The sequence below is a fragment of the Ictidomys tridecemlineatus genome, chromosome 9, assembly GCF_052094955.1.
Source record: "Ictidomys tridecemlineatus isolate mIctTri1 chromosome 9, mIctTri1.hap1, whole genome shotgun sequence".
Classification (NCBI taxonomy): domain Eukaryota; kingdom Metazoa; phylum Chordata; class Mammalia; order Rodentia; family Sciuridae; genus Ictidomys; species Ictidomys tridecemlineatus.
This window is the reverse complement of record NC_135485.1, coordinates 59,069,526-59,091,319: the sequence shown is the minus strand read 5'-3', so window position 1 is coordinate 59,091,319 and position 21,794 is coordinate 59,069,526. Positions and strand designations below refer to the sequence as shown.

Genomic DNA, 21,794 nt, shown 5'->3' with positions numbered 1-21,794 from the left:
GTCTCCTATTTAAAAATAAATAAAATGTCCTATCTACAGTCTCCAAACTTACTTTATATAAACGCTGATTTCACTACTAAATTTTCAGTCATAGTTGAACCAGTGCGTTTAATCTGCAATGAAATCTCCAGTGGCTGAATTATGACTTTCTAAATTAATAAATACTTACAGCCAAGCACAGTGGTGCACACCTATAATCCCAGTGATGCAAGAGGATCACAAGTTCAAGACCAGACTAGGCAACATAGCAAACCCTATCTCAAAATTAAAAATAAAAAGAGCTGGAGATGCAACCTAGTGGGAAGCATCCCTGAGTCAAATCCCCAGTACCACAAAAAATAAATAGATATTTACAAAAACCAAAAAAATCTGACATGCAATGAGACTAAACAGTTACAGAGCAATTTATTTTATAATTATAGCAATGTTTCAGAAAACATTTGAGGTGGTTCAGTAAAAAGTTTTAAGTTTCAAATGGAATATTTTTATTATATAAATAAAACAAAAACAGCATAACATCAATATAAAAGATCAAATAATACTCTCAGAAAAACACATTTGCTCAGTGGTAGAGCATGTACTTTGTATATATGAGGCCCTGGGTTCGATCCCTAACACAGGAAGAAAGCAGGGAGAGAAAAATGCATTATTCAAATATTTTAAAAACTTCAATTGAACAAACTCCTTCAATAATAGTTAATCTTACACACCTACTGCCTATTTTCCACAGCCTCCCTCCCCCTGGCAAAAATGTTTATCCTAATTCATAAGAATTACATTCAGAAGAACTTTGTTGTTCAAGCAATTAGGTGAGGCACTATCAGAAGCGTTTAAATACTGTGATTTTCATAATAAAATAAATCATACTAGAAAGGTTTGGGAGAAGGTAGGGAAAAACACCTGGCAGTCTAAATCTAAGAGAATAGAATTTAACTGCAGTTACCTGGGTAACTAAACCACACGGATTAAATGAGTAATAAGAGATTGTATTCAGCTAATAACTTTCTCCCTGCCTTATCTGTCCCCTAACTTCAAAAACATAAAAAGAAAAATAATTCCATGGTCAGACCCCATAAAAAAGGGGAAATTAAAAAAAAAAAAAAGACCCACTGCTATAATAAAGTTCACTTCAAGACCTTTGAACATCTATGACTCCAAGAGACTAATCCACGTCCTTCCAATGCTACAGAATACTTTGCACTGAGGAATTCTAGGGGCAGGTGGGTTGGTGTTGAATTATACAACTCTATACAACGAAACTGAACCAAATGGAAAATGACTAGGGCATATTAATAAAATAAATTCACTAAACTCTCAGATGCTAGTTTATTCATTACCTTTGAAACCAAGCACATAAATTCTGTTTCTGCTTAAAATGTAAAAGCTGGAAAGAGCATTAATAATGAAGAAAAAAGTGCATAAAATCAAAACTTTCCTTGATCTCATCACAGAGCAGGACTGCAGACTTAAAATCCAACAGAGTCAAACCCACCCTCATCCCCACCCTCAATCTGGTCTCTGCTATGGCAGGGCATGAGAGGAAAGGCAAGCAAGGAAGAAAAAAATTTAGGGCTAACATGACAATATAAACCCCCTAGGAGATACAGACACATAAGGGAGTTCACACTCAATTTGCAGGCCGTTTTCCACACTTCCACCAGTGCTCCCAGGAAAGACTTGAAGCAGGGCTGGAGACAGACAGACTCCCCAGAGCATACAGGCAGGAGGAAAAGATTTAAGTAAATATCCATTGTCTAAAGAGAGAAAGAAAAAAACACAAGAATTTTCACCCTTGGAGGCAGGACAGGGAAGAATCCTGAGCCCAGTATCTATATCAATATAGCCAGGAATGACCAGGAAACAGCCCCTCAGGAGCTGCAACAGATAGAAGGTGTTGGCAAGAGGAACAATAATGCTGAAAAACCCTCTCTCCAAGACACAGCCTCAACAGGCATACTGAACACTAAGGCTAGGTTTGGACCACAGAGAATGCCTCCAGCCCACCATCAGCCTAGCAAGCACTGAGTAATAGGCAACAACAGTCTACTGCTAGGAGAGGAGCAAGAATATAGAGAGTAAGTGATGCACCTCCCCAGGGAAAGCAGAAAACTGAGCATGGAACAGAACACTGAGAAAAACTCTCCAGCAACATAGCCCCCATCCAAAGCCCAAAGTAATAGTTGGTGGTAACCAGAGCAACTACAAGACCAAAATCTTGTGAATCCCTATCTAGATTGACTCAACACTCTTGGCAAATCAAAGGCATGACCATTTTTTGGCATAAAAACTATTTCTTCAGTCTCTATTATTCTATATAAGATATTTGAAATTCAATAAAATATTTTTGAGATACACAAAGCAATAAAAAAGAACCAGACTCAGATGACCCAGTGATCTTTTTTTTTAAATCACAATCTGCAACTGGTAAGTAGGGAATAGATGCTGTACATACATGATAGATTGGGAAGATCAAAAATGACAGAAGAAGAAATAAACAAGCATGTGCATTTCTATCCTGTCTCAGATCCTGACCAAAAAAAAAAAAAATAGCATTAAAAAACTATTTTTAGCATATTATTAAAGCCTGTACATTAAAACATAAAAGACTATAACTAAAATTTATGAACACTCTGATTCTCATCTAGCTACTGAGTAATAAGTAACTCATTAGCAAATAAGAAAAAATTAATCTGCTTATAAATTTTGAAGCTTTTTAAAATATGCATATTTCTTGTGTTATGTTTATTAGTTTGGTGAAAAGTGCTTTTACAATTGTACTGGAGTAAAATTTGGGAAAGGCTGAAAGTGAAAAATTTCTATAAGACAAATACTTGAAGATAAAATATTCTCAAAATAATATCCCTAAAAACCAAATGCTCACAGAATGATAAACAGCCCAAAAGCAAAATGGGCAAAAGACATAAACTAGAAATACCCTCAAGAAATACAAATAAAAATTGATGATATCTAAGGTTGTTAGGAATGTTGAAAACTGGGCACTCTTCACTCACTGCTGTGTGGGAATGTAAACTGGTACAACAAGTACTCCTTCAACTCCTCAAAAACAATAGAATTTAGGCACTATTCACACTCAAAGAAAGTCTCCTATGTCTGCTAGCTCCCTATTCTTTCTATATTCAAGCCATATTGGGCTGTATTTATATCCACTGTCTTGCCTCTGCACCACTGAAATACCTGTTTCCCAATTCCCCTGCAAAATTCTCTCTTTCAAAACCCAGCTCAAACATTTCTTGCCTACTCTTCCCCAGGTAAAATTAATCAACCTTTTATGTGTAATCTCACAGCACTTGGGATTCCTCTAATATAAGAGTTAAAAACATTAAACTGAAGTTAGATCATAGATCTGTGCTAATTTATAATAACTCTGTGCTAAAGAGTTCCACTTATCAACAACAAAAATAATGGGACATGAACAGGAAATTCAAAGTAAAGAAAAATTAAATGCTCTTAAACATATGAAGAGATACACAACTTCATTAATAATAAAAGAAATATCAATTAAAACCATAACAACATTTATTATCTATAAAACTGACAATGAGCAAAAATATTTGACTATACTAAACATGGGAAAATAGGCATTCTAATAAAACTTACTGCTAAGGACATAAACTAGCAAAATATTATGAAGACAATTACCTATCAAAATTATAAATGCACATACCTTTGACCCATAATTCTATTTTGTATATTTTAAAGCTAATACTATAAATACTTTCATTATATTTGTTAAGATATATGATTGTACATGATTATTCACTTCAGGATCCTTTGCAGTGGCAAAAGATTAAAAAGATAAACATGTATCAGTATGGGAATGGTTATATAAATTATGGTACATTTGGATAATTAAAAATTTTACAGTTAAAATAACTAGATAGCTCCAAATGAAACTATTTCCAAGCTATATTTTTAAATGAAAGACGCAAAACTAAGATGTACTAAATATTTGTTTAAATGTATAGTAAACTACCACTTATACAAAAAGCAATATAATCACATACAAAAAATAATATAGTCATATACTTATTAAAAAAGGGGATCATCACAACTGAATGGCTGAAGGGCAGAGGTAGGAAGACTGACCTACTTTTCACTACATAACCTTCATACTTTTTTAACTGCTTACCATGAATACATTATCTACTCAAAGAATTAACTATTTTGTTTTAAATAATTTAAACAACAAAAAGCAATTATTTATGTTGCTCTCAATTCATTATGAAATCTTTAAGGGCAAAGAACTGAACATGTGCCTCATCATCTTCATATCACAACATGATATCTTGCACAGTGCCTAACACAGAAATGAGAAATGCTTATCAAAGTATGCTAAAGTGACTAGAGCCATAACACATGCCTATAATCCCCACTACTTGGGAGGCTGAGGAAGAAGGATCACATGTTCAAAACCAGACCTGGCAACTTAGAGGTATCCTGTCTCAGAAATAAAAAGTAAAAAGAACTAGGGAGGTGGCTTAGTAATAAAACACCCCTCAGTTCAATTCCTGGTACCACAAAAAGGTTAAAGGGAGAGGGATAAAAGAGGGAGAGGGAAAGGGTTAGGGGAAAAGAGAGAGAGAAGGAAAGAGAAAAACAGAGAGACAGAGAAAGAAACTACTTTGGCAAAGATAACCAGATACTCAATTAATTTTAAAGAAACAAAAAACATATTAAACAACTGGGAATTTATAGAATGCTTACTATGTGTTAGAACACTATACAATGCACACTATACCTATTCATTTAATCTTCATTATAGCTCTATGAAGTGCAGATTTTATATAATGAAGGAATGGAAGCCCAACAAAGATCAAGTAATGTGTCCAGGGCTATCTGGCTTGATTGTGCTAGGGAAAAGTCACCAAAACTTTGCAAATTTTAGTTTTCATTTTGTGTATCCCATAATCTAAGGATTGTATTCTATCAAATTTTGTCAAAAAGTTTGTCAAAAAGCTTTTTTTGTCAAAAATTTTGTAGATTGAACTCTATTTGCTTTTCAGAGGATACTCTCCAAAAATCACTGATTTCATTATTCCATACTAGCTATGAAGAGTAATAGCTCTGAAGTCAAACAGTTTGGGCTGAACACCTTCCTCTAGCACATTCAAGCCGGATAACCCTGGGCATATTATTTGATCTTTGTTAGGCTTCCATTCCTTCATTTGTAAATGCTTATATAAAATCTGCACTTCATAGAGCTATTATGAAGATTAAATGAATAGGTATAGTGTGCATTGTATAGTGTTCTAACATAGTAAGCATTCTGTAAATTTTAATTATTGATAGTTTACATCTTCTTATAATTATCTCTGAGCCACTTCTTCTGCTTCAAAAATGGGTGACATTATAGAGGGAGACATTCAGAAAAAAGCTAACTACAACTATCTGTTACTATCTGTTTCTACACTTCATTAATATCAGTGCTACTTGGAGAGAAAAACAATTAGTGCCATGCCCGTCAACCAGATGGTACAAGACTAAAGCCTGGAAGTTTAACCCAGACCTGCCTTTCAGTCCCTTACCTCAGCAGGGAACAAAGCAATAATGCCATCAGGCTATCATACCATCATTCAATTTAACCAGTCAATGACAGTATGAATGGAGCAAAGGACTAAATTCTAATTCCAATATAAAACCAGTTCTTGTTTTTGGAAATCACAAGTTGGGGGGAAAAAAATTCATTCTTTGGGTTTCTACATGTTCAAATTCTACATAAAAAAAAGGTATATTTATATTTTAATACATATATTATGGAAATCTGAAATCCCACTATAAAATAATACCAGTAATCCTATAACACCTGCTAATAAAAAGTTCCTAAGAAGAAATAATTTAAAGAGCAGAAATAAAAACATATACACACAGAGTATACCTTAATTAAAATTCATTAACTGGAACAGTGGGTTGTGTTCTAAACAGCCATGAAAGCATATGGAAAAGGCTTTCTGGAACTAAATTTCTTGGGTTCAAGTCATTAGCACATATAGTAACTCTGACCTTGAGCTAGTTACATAATCTATCAGTGCTTTGATTTTCTTCTCCATTAAAAAGCATAATAACACTAGCTTTCTCATAGGATTGCTGTGGGGATTAAATTAGTTACTGAATGTCAGTGTTCAATAAATGTTAAGTATTACTGTAATAAGTCTTATCTTTCATTCATTACTATAAGGTCAAAGAAGCAGAGATGATAAACTTTTACAACCGTATCCCCCTGTGAATCTTTATGGAACTAAGCAAGTTTTTTTTCTTTTTAATCAAACTTTTAAATAATAGTAAATGAAACAGTAATTACAAAAAATACTTACTTTGTAGCAGCAGCAGCAAAATGTCTGTTGGGCACTTGAATGTTTAAAGAACAAGGATAAAGAGACATCTGACAAACCATCTTGGAAAGATGACATCTCTGATGACATATCAAGACTTGAAAAGAAAAAACAATTTTAACATTAATCCAGTATATTAAAATTCTTTACATTATAAAGATTAGCTTTTCCAAATCATTCAATATTTTGTGATCTTTAACCATTCTACAAAAGTCTAACAATAGAAACCACATTTCTAGAAACTAGGTGAACACATTTTGAGGGGGTGGTATTGGGGATTGCCCACTGAGCTGCATCCCCGGCCCTATTTTGTATTTTATTTAGAGACAGGGTCTCACTGAGTTGCTTAGTCCCTTGCTTTTGCTGAGGGTGGCTTTGAACTCACGATCTTCCTGTCTCAGCCTCCCAGCTGCTGGGATTACAGGCATTCACCACCATGCCTGGTTAACCACATTTTTTATTCAAACAATTTTGTTATTTATTTTTAACTTAATCTGGTTCAGGCTCAACAAAGTATGCAGGCTCTATTTTTAGGGAGCAAGTATTAAGTATCCCTGAATTTTTAAATAATTTACATTCATTCATTTCTTAATAGATAATGGATTCAGAGTTGTCCTTCTGAAGATCAGAACAAAGTGGGTGACGTGCCCTAGCAGAGATCAATATTTGTAAAGGTATAGAAATTAAAACACGTTAGTATAGAAAGTGTATACATGAACTAGTATAGAAAGGCAAATTAATAAAGTAACAAATAGTTCAGCCATAGATACATGCATATATGGATACTTGAAATAAAATTGATGTTATTGCAAATCTCTGCACATTGAATTGAATCTAATAAGTTGTGCAGCGATAATGATTACCCATAAGGAAACAAGTATATTTAGATGCTACCACTAACACACATACACACACACACACACACACACACACACACACACACACACACATCAAATCCAAATGGATAAAAGACTTACATAAATGCCAAAACTTAAAAAGACTTTCAAATATAGAAAAATAACTTTATGAACTTTGGGGAAGAAATTATTTCACAAAAAAGCACTAAAATATGGCTGCATTAGTGTGAAGAGCTTGTTTATTAAATATTCTTTTTAAAAAAGTGAAAAGATGGGCTGGGGTTGTGGCTCAATGGTAAAGCACTTGCTTAGCATGCATGAGGCACTGGGTTCTACTCCCAGCCCCACATTATAAATAAATAAATAAATAAACAAAATAAAGGTATCGTATTCATCTACAACTAAAACTATATTTTAAAAAAAGTGAAAAGATAAGTCAGATATATTGGCAAATGCATAATTAACAAAAGATTAATATTTTAACAATAAAAGATAATTTAATAATATATGATCAACTGAATTGAGAAATGAACAAAACCAAGACTTCTAATTGAAAAGGAAACACAAATAATGCATAAATACATTAAAAATGCACAACCACATTAGTAACCAAGTAAATAAAAATTTAAAACCTAATAAATGTCTTATATGAGTATTACTTAGTGGTGATCAGGAGGCCTGTTATAGTTTGCAACTAAATTAAGATTACACCAACATATAAAACATCACTAAGTAATTATTTAATGTATTTGACAATATATTTTCCACAAAATTTTCTCAAAGGAGGAAGTGCTTTGATCTCATTGTGGACAGGTAAACAGTTTATGATCAGATAATAGATAATTTAAGTAGCACCATTTTACATACTCAGATTGACAAAGTTTTAACAATATCAAGCAGGGATAAATTTTAGACACTGAAGATGTGTAACTGGAATACCACTTTGGAAAGCACGACCCAATGACACTGAGCATGCATATCCCAATGATGCAATAATTCTACTTCTAAGCATGTCCCTTGCACCTGTCTACCAAGAGACATGCACAAGGATGATCATATCATTATTTGTAATAACAAAACTACAAAAAAGAACTCAAGCAACTATAATAGGATGGATAAATACATTGTGGTATATTTCTATAATAGCCATAGAACTGTAAAAATAAACGAACCATGCTACATAGTTGAGTTTCACAAACATAATGTTGAGCCAAAAAAAGCAAGTGGCAGAACCACTATTCAGTAGGCACAATTTAATCCCCAGTCATGAAAAGCAAAAATTAAAATTTCCAACAGAAACTGCTACAGATCTACCAAACTGCTACAGACTAAAACAAACCAAGTTACAAAAAAAAAAAAAAAAAAAAAAAAAAAAAAAAAAAACACTATTTAAGTAGGACTACTATACTATGATGTCTGTATTTTCAATTCTTATTTTAAGAGTCTTTCTTTATTACCCACTTACCCTTAGCAGATAACTTCATAGACCTCAGAGCTTCCTCAACTACTTAAGAACTTAACCTGCATCTGTACTCATTCTCCAAAGTCTTGCCCACTCCTACCCATGTTGGTAACAAAATGGAAACTAATCGGCCTCCTTTGTTACCTTACTCTTTTAATTGATACTGAATGGTTACATTCCCCAGAAATGAGTGGTAAACTGCCTTCTCACTCAACTCTCATCTTTACTCTCTAGGAGATCCTTTCCATCCTTCTAGTCTTTGCTTTTCTTTATAACCCCATTTCAACCAGGCCACCTGGATTACTACAAACTCCAAACTCTTCCATTATTCTACTTTTGGTCCTCTCTGTTTCTTTTCCACCTGTTGTTAGTAAAAAGGATTATTTTTTAAAGGACATCTGTCTCCATGTCCTTAAATCACTTGTATAGCTCAACCTGGCTCTTTGAACAGAGTAAATTCTTACCAACATACTCTATGAGTTACTTCTAACCTATCAAACACTAAACTGCTACAAACTAAAAGAAACCAAGTTACAAAAACAAAAACAAAAAACCATTCCTTCATGCTTACCATGCTTCAAATCACTCACCTCCTTTCAGTTACCTGAACAGTTACTCTGTTCTTTACCACCTTAGGATTTTCGTACAAAATCTTTCTTCCCTCTGTGACATTCTTCCCTACCACTTTCCCTTCACATGATGAATTTCACAGTAATCTAGTCATGTTTCAGATATTCCACTTAAACATTACTTCTTCAGAACAGTCTCCCTGAAGACTCAGAATAGATTAGGTCTCTCATATACACTTTTTTTAAAATGTTTTTTTAGTTGTCAATGGACCTTTATTTTATTTATGTATACGCAGAGCTAAGAATCAAACCTAGTGCCTCATACATGTTAGGCAAATGCGCTATCACTGAGCCACAACTCCTGTCCTACATTTCTATAGCATTTTGTACTTTTCTTTCTCAACACATAGGACATTTGTAATTAAAGAAATAATTGTTCCTTAATAGATGGTAAATACTATCAGTAGGAAGCAAATGTGTATAGCTTGTTCACCACTGTACCCCTAACCACCTAGCTTAGTGTTTGACAAATGGAGACTCAATAAACAGCTGCTAAATGAACAAATTAAAGCAAAACCTGGATTCAAACTATTTTAAATATTACCTATTACACCACACAAAGAGAACGCCTTGTGTGTGTGTACACACACATATGTGTTCAGAAAGTTTTGCCAGGAACAATAGCAAACACCTATAATCCCAGTTCCTCAGGAGACTGAGGCAGGAGAATCAAAAGTTCAATGCCAGCCTGGGCAATTTAGGAAGACCCGTGTGAAAATTAAAAAGTAAAAAAAAAAAAAAAAAAAAAAGACTGGGGATGTAGCTAGGAAGTGGAACACCTGCCTAGCAGGCACAAGGCCCAGGGTTCAATCTATAGTACCACAAAAAAATAAATAAATAAAAATTAAGTTTTATTGTAAAACAGCTAGTTCATTTATTAACATTATTGTCTGTGGCTTCTTTCGTGCTACAATGACAGAGATGGGTACCTGCAAGAGACAGATGGCATGTAAATCTAAAGCATTTACTATTCATCTCTTTACAGAAAATGTTTTCTGGTCCCTGTTATTAAAAAAAAAAAAAAAAAAACACAATACCCTCTAGTACCAAAAGTAGGTAGAGACAATGGTTGGGTAGGGCATTAAGCAAGGCACCTCTCAGCAAGGTAAGGAAATGCTCCTGCCAGAAATCCAGCCTAGAATATTTTATTTTGTCCAGGTGTTCTTCAATAGATGAATGTGATGTATATATATATACAAAATTGAGTTTTATTCAGCCATAAAGAAGAATGAAATTATGGCCAGTAAGTGGATAGAAATGGAAAGCATCATGCTAAGTGAAATGAGTCAGATTCAGAAAAAAATCAAGCATTCAATATTTTCTCTCATATGCAAAAGCTAGAGCAAAGTATGGGGGAGTGGAAGGGATCATATATCATAAGCATAGAGAGAAAACAATGGATAAGAAGGAAACTGAAGGGGAGGGAAAAGGGATGGGAAAGAAGAGGAAATGTAAAATGAATTTAACAAAATTATGTTATGAGCAAGTATACATATACCACAGTGAATTCTACCTTTATGTATATCTACAAAGCACCAATTAAAAATAAACAAAAGAAAAACCTGTAAAGGAAGGGGAATAGGCAGGAGCAAGAGAAGGAAAGAGGAGGCACAAGGGACTGAAATGGAGCCAATTAAATCTCATACATGTATGATTAAGTAAAAATTAGCCCAACTATTATATATAACTATAATGTACTATTAAAAGCATAAAAAAAGAATACTGTGCTTTAGAATATTGTCCATAGACCAAAGAACAACCAGAAATTACAGTATACCCTAATTCCCTCATAATTGTGCTTTTCAAAATGTCATATGATTGAATGTCAAACCTATCTGTGTGAAAATCCAGACTCTATTAACTGCAGCATTATTATGGTGGATAACTTGTATTAGGAATGAGTTTTCAGTCTTAAAGATGGGTATTTGTAAAACTTGCATAATTCTTTGGTCATGTCTTTGTAGCCCAGTCGGTTGCATTTCTGTGCATTTGCTTAAGTACTTTCCAGTTCATCAGGCAGTTTGAGTGAGGGTGTTTTAAAATACAATTGTTTGAAGGCTATGCACAAACAGGAACTGCAGGCAGAGAATGCAGATTTTTAGAAGAAAAAACAAGTTTTGCTACATGAACCTAGATGCAAGGTATATATCAAAGCTGTTCTCACTTGAAGGGGGGACATTTTTTCTTGATGATCCAGGATTAATTCATTCACTCGCTCAACAATAAATGTACCAACAAAATATGTGGTAACACTACCTTAAGCATTTAGGATACATTCATAAACAAAACACAAAAATCCTATTCTCAAAGTGCTTATGTTCTATTGGGAGGGAATCCTAATAAATAAAATATGGGGGAGGAGGGAATGCAGGATAAGATATCAAATGTACCAACAAAATATGTGCTAACACTGCCTTAAGCATTTAGGATACATTCATAAACAAAACACAGAAATCCTATTCTCAAAGTGCTTATGTTCTACTGGGAAAGAATACCAATAAATATAATATGGGGGATGGAGGGACTGCAGGATAAGATATCAAGACAGAAGGAAAGTGGTTTGCAACTTTAAGTGGTTAAGATTGGCCTTATTTAAAAAGGTGACATTGAGCAAAGATTTGAAAGAAGAAAGTGAACAGCACTAATACCTAGAAACATGTTCCAGGTCAACCATCCCAAGGCAGAAATTCTCGGTGTTTATGGAACCAGGAGGAAACTAACTATAAGAGTTAAGTGTAGAGAGTTTAATTAGAGAAGAAGTCAGAGGGGGGATAGTAGGGGATAGGAAAGGTAGCAGAATACAACAGTCACTAATATGCCATTATGTAAAAATGTGAGTATGTAACAGAAGTGAGTATTATGTATTTGGGGAGTTCAAAACCCAATTGAGTCGAATGTATGAAAGATGATATGTCTTGAGCTCTGTAATGTTTTGAACAACCAATAAAAAAAAAAAAAAAAAAAAAAGAAGTCAGAGAAGTTAAGCTGGGGATTAGGGGAAGAGGCAGGCACTAGATGATGTGGAAAACTATAGGCTAGTGCTGCGTAACAGAATTTGAGCCACATGTAATTTTAGTTTTTTCTAATAACCACAATAAAAAAGGAATAAAAACAGTGATATTAACAAATATATTTTGCTTTAGCTAACCTCCCATAATATTATCATTTCATTATCAGTATTTAAAAATTAAGATATTTTACACTTTTTGTACTAAGCCTCCAAAACCTAATGAATATTTCTGCATGTTCTCACTTACATTCAGAAACTAGAAAAAGTTAATCTCACACAAGTAGAGAGAAGAATAGAGGTTAACAGAGGCTGGGAAGGAGAGGGAAATGGAAAGAAGATGATAAATTTGATCAAGGACATAGTTGGGCAGAAGGAATCATTTCAAATATTCTATAGCACAACAGGGCAATTATAGTTGGCAACAATTAACTGTATACCTCAAAATAACAAGTATAGGTGCAACCACTCTGGAAAGTAGTATAGAGATTTCTTAGAAAACTTGGAATGGAACCACCATTTGAACCAGCTATCCCACTCCTGGGTCTATCTATACCCAAAGGACTTAAAGTCAACATACTAAACATCAATGTTTATAGCAGCTCAATTTAAAATAGCTAAACTGAGAGCAACCTAGATGCCCTTCAATAGATGAATGAATAAAGAAACTGTGTTATATATACACAATGGAACATTACTCGGAGAATAAAATTATGGCATTTGCAGGTAAATGGATGAAGTCATGCTAAGCGAAGTAAGCCAATCCCCAAAAAACAAAGGCCAAATGTTCCTCTGATAAGCAGATGCTGATCCATGATGGGGGAGGGCATGGGAAAAATGGAGGAACTTTGATTGGGCAAAGGGGAGGGAGGGGCAAAGAAGGGGTATGGGGACAGGAAAGATGGTAGAATGTGATGGACATTATTACCCTAGGTTCATGTATGGCTGCACATACAGTTCAACATTACATTGTGTACAATGAGAGAAATGAAAAGTTGTTCTGCAATTGTGTACAATGAATCAAAATGCATTCTGCTGTCATATATACCTAATAAAAATAAATTTTTAAAAAGATTAATAGCATCAGGCAGTGATATTTTTGTTTTAAGTAAACAAGAAATCAAGACACAGAGTTAAAAGGAAATTAAGATATACAGTTTATTTCATGTATTAAATTATTGATAGGTACTCTTCTAGAATTCAAACCTCTTGACTGAGAAAAAAACAATTTTATTGGTCCTTTTTTTTTTGTACTATACTTGAATTTATTCCAAGAAATGAGACTGGGAAGAGAAAGAGGAATCAGTCAACTAATATAAGAAGGAATGACAGGTGAAATAGAAAAAAAATTAAATTAAGAGAAAGGTATCCAGGAAGCTAAGAGAAGAAAATGTGGCAAGAAGAGAATAATAACCTTCAGTTCTCCTTTTGATTTCTTTGGTTTTGTCTAATGTAATGTGATTGCTGTCATACAGGGAAGATAACGCCACCAATCTCCTTTCAGTAATAATATACATTTTGGTTTGCTTACTTAGTAGTGGTCTGAGTCTACTGTGATCTCTTGCTACCCATGCTATCCCTAACTTTTGAACAACTATTCCAAGTAAAGGATGCTCATGATGACACAGCTTTCTTGTAAGAAGCTCAAAGAGAAAACTGTAATGTTGTGTTTCAAAAAGCAGAGAGCAGGGCTGGGAGGTGTGGCTCAGTGGTACTGCCCTTATCTAGCGCTGGTGGGGTCCTGGGTTCAATCGCCAGCACTGCAGAAAATCACTGGTTTAGGAGTGCAAGCTTCAGTTCCTCCCCTACCACTTATTGATTATATAAATTTGGCCACATACCAACAACCCAACAAAATCATCTCCCCCTTTCTATAAAATTAAGGGATAGGGTATGCTCGCTGTTGCCTCCGCCTAAAATTGGACTTTATTCACTGCTGAAAAGAGTTGCTGAAATACCTTCCAAATGATACACGTTGGTCCAAATTAGATAATGTTTAAAAACTGTAATCACTTGAAACGATGTATCTAGAAAGCAACAACAAGCACTCTGAAGACTCTTAAGGCTTAAGGATGGAGGTCACTTAAGTGTACCACCAGTCTAAGGAGAACTCACTTCTTCACTTATCAAACTCCACCTATCCACTCCCCAGTCCACACACTGGAGATAGAACCCTGCCTTCCACGCTGATGGTTGTAGGGACTTCAATGATACATTCCCCCGCCAATCCGCCCTCAAGGTGACTGGCTTCAGAAAGGAATGAAACCTCCAATAAGATTGCTTTTAAGTAGTGATGATCCTTCAAAGAACCTAGAGCCCAGAAAGTGCAAGAGGCGTGTCGAGTTCCTATACCTGATCCGCTTCGGGGACTCTAGCTTGCATTCCGCTGTAACCCAAGACTCAATGAACTATTTTCTCCCTAAGATACCCCACGCCTTACCTCTCCCGAGGCACCTTACGGCCGCCGCCATGTTGACCACTCCGGATTGTGTTGATGAAATTGGTCCTACAATTCAACTGGGGAGAATGAAAAAAGAGTTCCGTTCCGGAATTGGCGAGGAGGGAAGCGGTTAGAAGGAACAAGAGGAACAGGGCGGAGACCAAAACAGGCTTTTCTGCCGGCGTGGCGGTGTTGCTGTCACTCCTCGGTGCTGCCTAGGACCCTCGGTTTAGAGGTTCCGGTACGATGGCTTAACCACCTTCAGGAAAATACGATCTTGTTAGAGATGCTTTAATTACTTTATTTTGTTCGGGTTTTTTTTTTAATTTTTTATCCTACCTATGTACAATAATTTTAATAGATCGTGAGGAAACCTAGGACTCAGCCTAAAATATTTTAAAGCTGAAGGTCCCACCAGTTTCCTCAGCCACATTTCCAGCCTTGTTAAGAATGTCTCTAACCTGCCCGGCTGGGCGGAGGAGGTAGCTCCGAGGGAGACGCTGGCCTAGCAGGCGCGAGGCCCTGGGTCCGGCCCCAGCAGCAAAAATAAAAAAAACAAATTCCGCCGGGCTTTTCGCCAGCACCCAAAGGGAGGGAGATCCCACTCACTAACAAACTTCCTTTTTAGCTCAGCGCAAAATCAGGCGTAATAGTTTTAGGTTGATCTAACATTCGGTTTTACATCCCTCCCTTCCCTGCCCTGCGAGCTGTGCCATCAGGATCAATTGAATAATAATACAGCATTCGACATTTATGTAACGCGTGCAGTTTTAAAATGGCAGAACTGAGACCTATGCTCAGGTTAATTCTAACAAAAAAAAAAAAACAAGAAAACTAAATGTCATTTCCATTACGTCACAGCTGTCCTGTGGTTTATCAAAAACAAATCTAATCACTGATTTTATCATCTCCCAGTTTTAAATAAAACCCTCCAGTGACTGGCTATCTAAAGGCCTCTGCGTATCCCCTGTTCACCCCCAACCTAGGTTACACACACACACACACACACACACACACACACACACACACACACACACACGGTTTCTCACCTCCATGACTTTTTTCATTCTGTCCTTTTCGCTTAAATATATTGTTCCACATTATCAGGTAACAGTATCAGGTTTTTTTGTTGTTGTTGTTTTGTTTTTGTTTTTAAGATTTCAGGTCAGACTTTCCTCATTGACAAGGCTCCCTCCTGACTTCGGAGGGGGAATTATGGCCACCTCTTCCTGGTTTTATGTAGTTACATCTAGTTTTGTTTGTTTCAAGCAATTTCAAAATATGATTTATATACATAAAATTCACCAATCTAAATTGTATCCTTCAATTTTTTTTTTTTTTTAGTAAATTAGAGAATTGCACAACCATCCCAACTTATGCCACTGAGCACTTAGTGGCAGAAATCTTGTCATTCATTTTTGTAACCTTAGCACCTTTCATATAATACCAGACACAGGAGGCCCTCAATAAATGTTTGTTGAATAAGTAAATGTTTGTATGCATGAATTAGTGACTCCATTAGAAGGACAAGCCTGAAAAATTAACTTGCTTCCATGAAGTTGTTTCTGAAGATGAGCTATAATCAAAGTAGGAATTTCCAGGTGTTTTATTTTATGTTTATATACATTACTCAGCAATATGAAGAATACGGTTTCTAATTTATTGCCTTGTGAACAGCTAACCAATTACTTCAAAGATTTCACAACTATTTCTGATTGTTATTTTTCAAAGAATTTAACTGGGAATGGTGGCCTGTGCCTGTAATCCCAGCAACTCAGGAGACTGAGACAGAAGGATCACAAGTTTGAAGCCAGCCTGGGCAACTTAAACCTTGTCTCAAAAAACAAAAAGGAGCATCACACTTCACAATACCTAAACTGTGGAACCAGCCTACATGTCCATCAGCAGATAAACTGATGAATAAAATGTGGTATATATACACAATGAAATTTTATTCAGCCATAAAGAAAAATGAAATTATGTCATTTGCAGGAAAATAGATGAAACTAGAGACCATTATGTTAATCGAAATAAGCCAAACTCAGAAGGTCAAGAATTGTATGTTTTCTCTCATATGTTGTAGCTAGAGAGGGAAATGGAAAAGAAACATGGGTCAAGGTGGGGATCTCATGAAAATCAAAGGGAGAACAATAGAGGAAAGGAACTAGAAGATGAGAGGCAAAGAGGGAGGAGATAAGTGCTATGGAGTGATATTTGCCAAATTATATTTTTATATGAATGTATAAATATGTAACAACAAATCCTATCAGTATGTACAACCATAATGCACCAATAAAAAAATGTAGAAAGAGAAAAAACAAAACAAAAATTTGAATTTCAGATAAACAACAAATAATTTTGTAGTATATGTCCCAAATATTACATGTGACATACTAAAAAGTTAGTCGTTGTTTGGATGAAATTTAAATTAACTGAGTCCCACCTTTTTGTTTGCTTAATCTGTGCATCATACATTGGACATCAAGAAGAAGGGCACTAACCCTGACAAATGCCAGCCACTCCGGGACTCCCCAGAGAAAGTGATGTGATGATCCCTTTTCAGAAAAGTGATCTGATGACAATGGGAGATGGCATGTTGCTGGCAGTGAGAGAAATGAATAAAATATTTCATACTTGTTTTCAGGACCTGTCCCTTAAAGTCTTGGAATTCTCCAATTTCTTGATCTGGTTTTAAGATCAAAGACAGGCCTTACAGTTCTCTTTGGTAGGGCATATGTACTCTTTTAGATTAACATTCTGGAGCAATTTCTTCAGAGAGGGATATATCAGAAAGTATAGAAAAATGTTATTAGGCTGATATAGTTTTTCTTCAGTTTTCATTGATTGTTAGATTTAAATAAGTCACTCCTTCTTTTAACTATTAATTAACTATTAATACTATATTCCACATATTGATGAATGTTTCCCAAGTTCTAACTTCTGTTCTAAACATTTCACACAAGATACTTAAGGCCTATTGGTTATCTGTGTTTTATGAAGGAGGAAATTGAGAATCAGAGAAGATGACAAACGCTCCCAGGGTCACATCACTAATAAATGAGAGAAACAAGCTGCAACCCAAACCTTCTTACTACAGAGTTTTCAGAATAAAAATCTTAAGAAATAAAGAGTACTCATGATGTGGCTCAGTCATAAAGAGCCCCTGGGTTCAATCCCCAGTTACACACGCACACAAACACATACACACACATACATTCAAAGAATTTGAATCTACCCTTATAACTTTCTTCCTTCTTGCTGTCCTTTCCTCCTGTTCTTTTTTTACACAAACGTGATCATCTGCCATGTTTCAAGCAGCATAAGTGGCTATGCATTGATGTGGTGAAAAAAGCCGACAGTCATCTGTCTTGTGATTCTTAAAATTTAATTAAATTTGAGGATGTATGCAAGTTCACCTAGACGATTTCAAACAAAGTAAACACCCAGATTAGGGATGCTGATTCTGTGACTATACACGTCTTCTCTTTCTACAACTTAGGTCAGTTGGCCCCCATCTATAGACCTCTCTATGTCTCCTAACAGGAGAATTTAAACCTTTGGTTCTGGAACTCATGGTAGTATGTAATAGTCCAATCATTAAAGCAATGTCCTGGATGAGTACAGCTTAACTGCCTTCTTTGGACACTAGAACTTGGCAGCATTAGTCAAGTGAGGTATGAAGTCCAGCTGCTTATATAAAACAATTCACAAGGAAGTTCTTTAGCTTAAAGCTTTATAAAAACCACAGAAGGACTTAATTTTTAAAAACTACAAAAATTCATACTCTGAAATGAGAACTCTAAGCATCTAAATATTTGATACATAATGAAATTTTCCTCACTGAAGAGAGTCAGTGGAGCTTTTTGTTTAAGTGGTTGAGCTCTGAAGCCAAACAACCTAGGCTTGAATCTCAGTATCATCATTTACTAGTTGTATAAGGATCTCAGTTTCTTTATCTGTGATATGGAGCTAATAATGAGATAACTACCAAGTTACTTACTTCAGTATCTGGCACAGAGTAAAGAACTGGTGAGCTTTCTTAACCAGAAAAACAAAATAAACTATCTGCTTATTTATGAATATGATCCCATACATGAAGGATGTCATTTTCTTCATATTAGAACTTTTATTAGTGATTGCAGAAAGTCTCCAGGCTGTGTTTATTCACTTCCTCAAAGTTTACTTTAAAATGCAACTTTTCCCAGTTGATCTCTAAGAAGGTTTAGACTTTTCCAGAGTCTTCGGAAAATGCCAGCTGCCAGCCTGCTTGGCTAACTTCCCTGGGGAAAGCTTCTAAATATGTGCTTAGCCCTGTAATCATGTTGATCTGTTCTTTGCCTTCTTCAAACATCTTCCAGTTAATTCTTTGCAAGAAGAATCACTTCCTATTTGGGGCTCAGGTTGAAAATAGATTCTCTTATTGGACAAAAATAAGAAACTCTTAAGACATTTTTATTTTGGTAGCATCCATTAGATTCACTCAGGAACTTATTAAACTCAGTTGATGAGTTCCACCCCAAGGTTTCTGATCTAGTTGCCCTGGAGTGATAATTTGTGGATTTGCATTCATAATAGGTTCCCAGGTGATGCTGACATACTGGCTGAATAACTATTCTTGGAAAACTGCTCATTATTCAATATTATAAAACATTTGCATCCATATCTAACATTAACTTGAGGATGAATTGTTTCATTTAATAATTTCATGCTCAATATAATATAGGGAAAAGTTCCCATGTATTACACATCTAGGACCAGAATCTACTCATTCTTATCTTCTCCAACTTTATACAGAAATTGCTATTCCTGTCAAGGTTTCAGCTTCAAAAAATGTCTACTGTCAATGAGGAGTTCCAATGCCTGTCTGCCTACCTATCAGGATTTAAACTATTACCAACTCTTAGAATCCCTCCCCTACCCCATGTACTTGTTTTGGATTCTTTTTTCATAAATAAACATCTAAAGTAATAGTTTCTTAGTCTTAAGTTTGAACATTCTATAATAGATTGAAACTCATTTTCAACTTGTCCCACACATCTAGGAGCTTCTCAATCTCCCCAAGAGACTAGTTTAATTCCAGATTGAAATAAGTGATGAAAACTCTCCAGTTGTATGCTGATAAAAGCTTAACTATGGGTATTCCAGTATAAAATAAATGAAATTGTAGCATTCTATGCTGTAAACACTCACAATAATTGACTTCAAGCCACCAAACATAAAATCATCCAGTTCACACAATTCCTGACAATTTACTTCTTTGTTCTCACATGGCTATAACATATTGCTGGAACTTTCCTACTAAAAACCTTCCATAAAGCAAACTAGATTTGTACTTTTTAAGATTTAATGTGAATACAAATGACCTGGAAATCTTATTTAAATGCAGATTCTGATTTACTAGATCTTAATGGGGCCTAAGATTCTCATTTCCGACAGGCTTCTAGGTGACTGACATTAATGTTACTGGTCAATGAACTATACTTTAAGGAGCAAGTTCCTAGAATACATCAAAGAGCAAAATCTACAGTTCTATCATTAGTCCCCATCAAAATCATAATGAGGCTTAATTCCTCAATGCTACAGGATTGGGAGGTAGGGCCTAGTAGGAGGTATTAAGATCATGGGGGCAGAGCCCTCATGAATGGATTAATGCTTTTCCTTTCCAGGGTGGGTTAGTTATTGCAGGAATTCAGCCCCCTTTTTTCTCTCATACACGCCTTCTCTTCCCTTTTCTCTCTTTTTTAGGCCCAAACTTGCCCTTCTGCCAGAAGCCAAGCAGATGACAAGGGCATGTTCTTGGACTTCCCAGTGTCTAGAACTGTGAGCCAAATAAATTTCTCTTTCTAAATCACCCTGTCTCGGGTATTATGTTATAGCAACAGAAAATAAACTAAGACACCATTTGTCCAAGGAAGGATTTGTCCATCCATACTACGGCCAGTAATGGTGGCTTAGAAAGAGAAGCTGAACCAGTTATTCCTCTCATGAAACTGGAATTGGAAAAATGACAGTCTGAAAAAATGTAGATGAGATGATTCAAGCTTTTAAAGTCACAGAGTAGATTTCAAGTTAAAGAAGCCTTGAAACACAAGCCAAAAGTACCAGGGGACAAAAAGAATGAATAGAGTTGCATGAATAAGTCAATTACAAGAATGGAATGAAGTGCTGAGAAAAGCAGAAATAACATGAGAAAAGAAGAGAGTGGCCTTTGAGAGGAAGATAGCAAATGCTGCCTCAGTTCCTGTTACAGTTTGAGCCTGCTGTATCACAGTCCCTCCCCTTGCCTTCTTCTGAGATCCCTATCTACCATATGTATCTATCTCTACAGTAACTTCTGTTTTCTTGAAGTAGCACCAGTATATTTCTATATCTTCTTTAAAAAAATAATTAAAGGGGTGGGGATACTGAATTGGTAAATGCTTGCCCTGCAAGCACAAGGCCCTGGGTTCGATCCCCAGCACAAAAAAAAAAAAAAAAAAACTGTAGGACTCTAGTTATTCTGGTTATATTGCATGAATTGGCAGTTCTATTCCAGAATTAGTTGCAAAGTCTTAATCCACAAATCCAAGATTTGGAAAAGTTTTTGGATATCTTCCATCTACCTACCTCTCTATGGTTCTCTGATTAATTTCTGGCAACACAGTCTCAAATATTTTTATAAGGTAGTTCATTTCACTTTTGGTGAACTGTAATTTTTAAAAGGTTGTTGTATATATTAAAGCTGAAATCTCTGTAACATGGACCTCATTTTACCCTTTGGGTCATTCCATTTCCACATGGCAAATTTTCTGGAATTTGAGAATAGCTATTATGCCTTCCTTCAAATCTTCCCCTCACTTGGATAAATATGTTCCTATCCTTAACCACCCACACTTCTTCCCTTCTGTGGCATGGAGATGAGAAATTCTCATCTTCCTCAGAGCCTTAACAAGTATATACTCTAGTTTGTCTATCTTATAAAATGTAGTCATAAACTGAACAAAACATTCTATAGGAAAAATGAATGTAACCTAAAATGGCATTACCTTATTTGACTGCTATAATGGCTT

At 35.4% G+C, this 21,794-nt stretch overlaps 1 protein-coding gene across 2 annotated transcripts in view; it reads right to left on the bottom strand.

Moving 5' to 3' along the window:
* The window catches only part of Mrpl1 (mitochondrial ribosomal protein L1), a 79,751-nt gene extending 64,872 nt beyond the window's left edge, over positions 1–14,879 (bottom strand). For both annotated transcript variants that reach the window (XM_005337272.5, XM_078021444.1), the window contains exons 1-2: positions 14,746–14,879; positions 6,333–6,447 (exon numbers count right to left, since the gene is read on the bottom strand). In XM_005337272.5, coding sequence (XP_005337329.1) covers positions 6,333–6,447; positions 14,746–14,776 — 146 coding nt within the window. In that variant the 5' untranslated portion in view covers positions 14,777–14,879. The remainder of the gene's footprint in view (positions 1–6,332; positions 6,448–14,745) is intronic.
* Between the last annotated feature and the right edge of the window lie 6,915 nt (positions 14,880–21,794).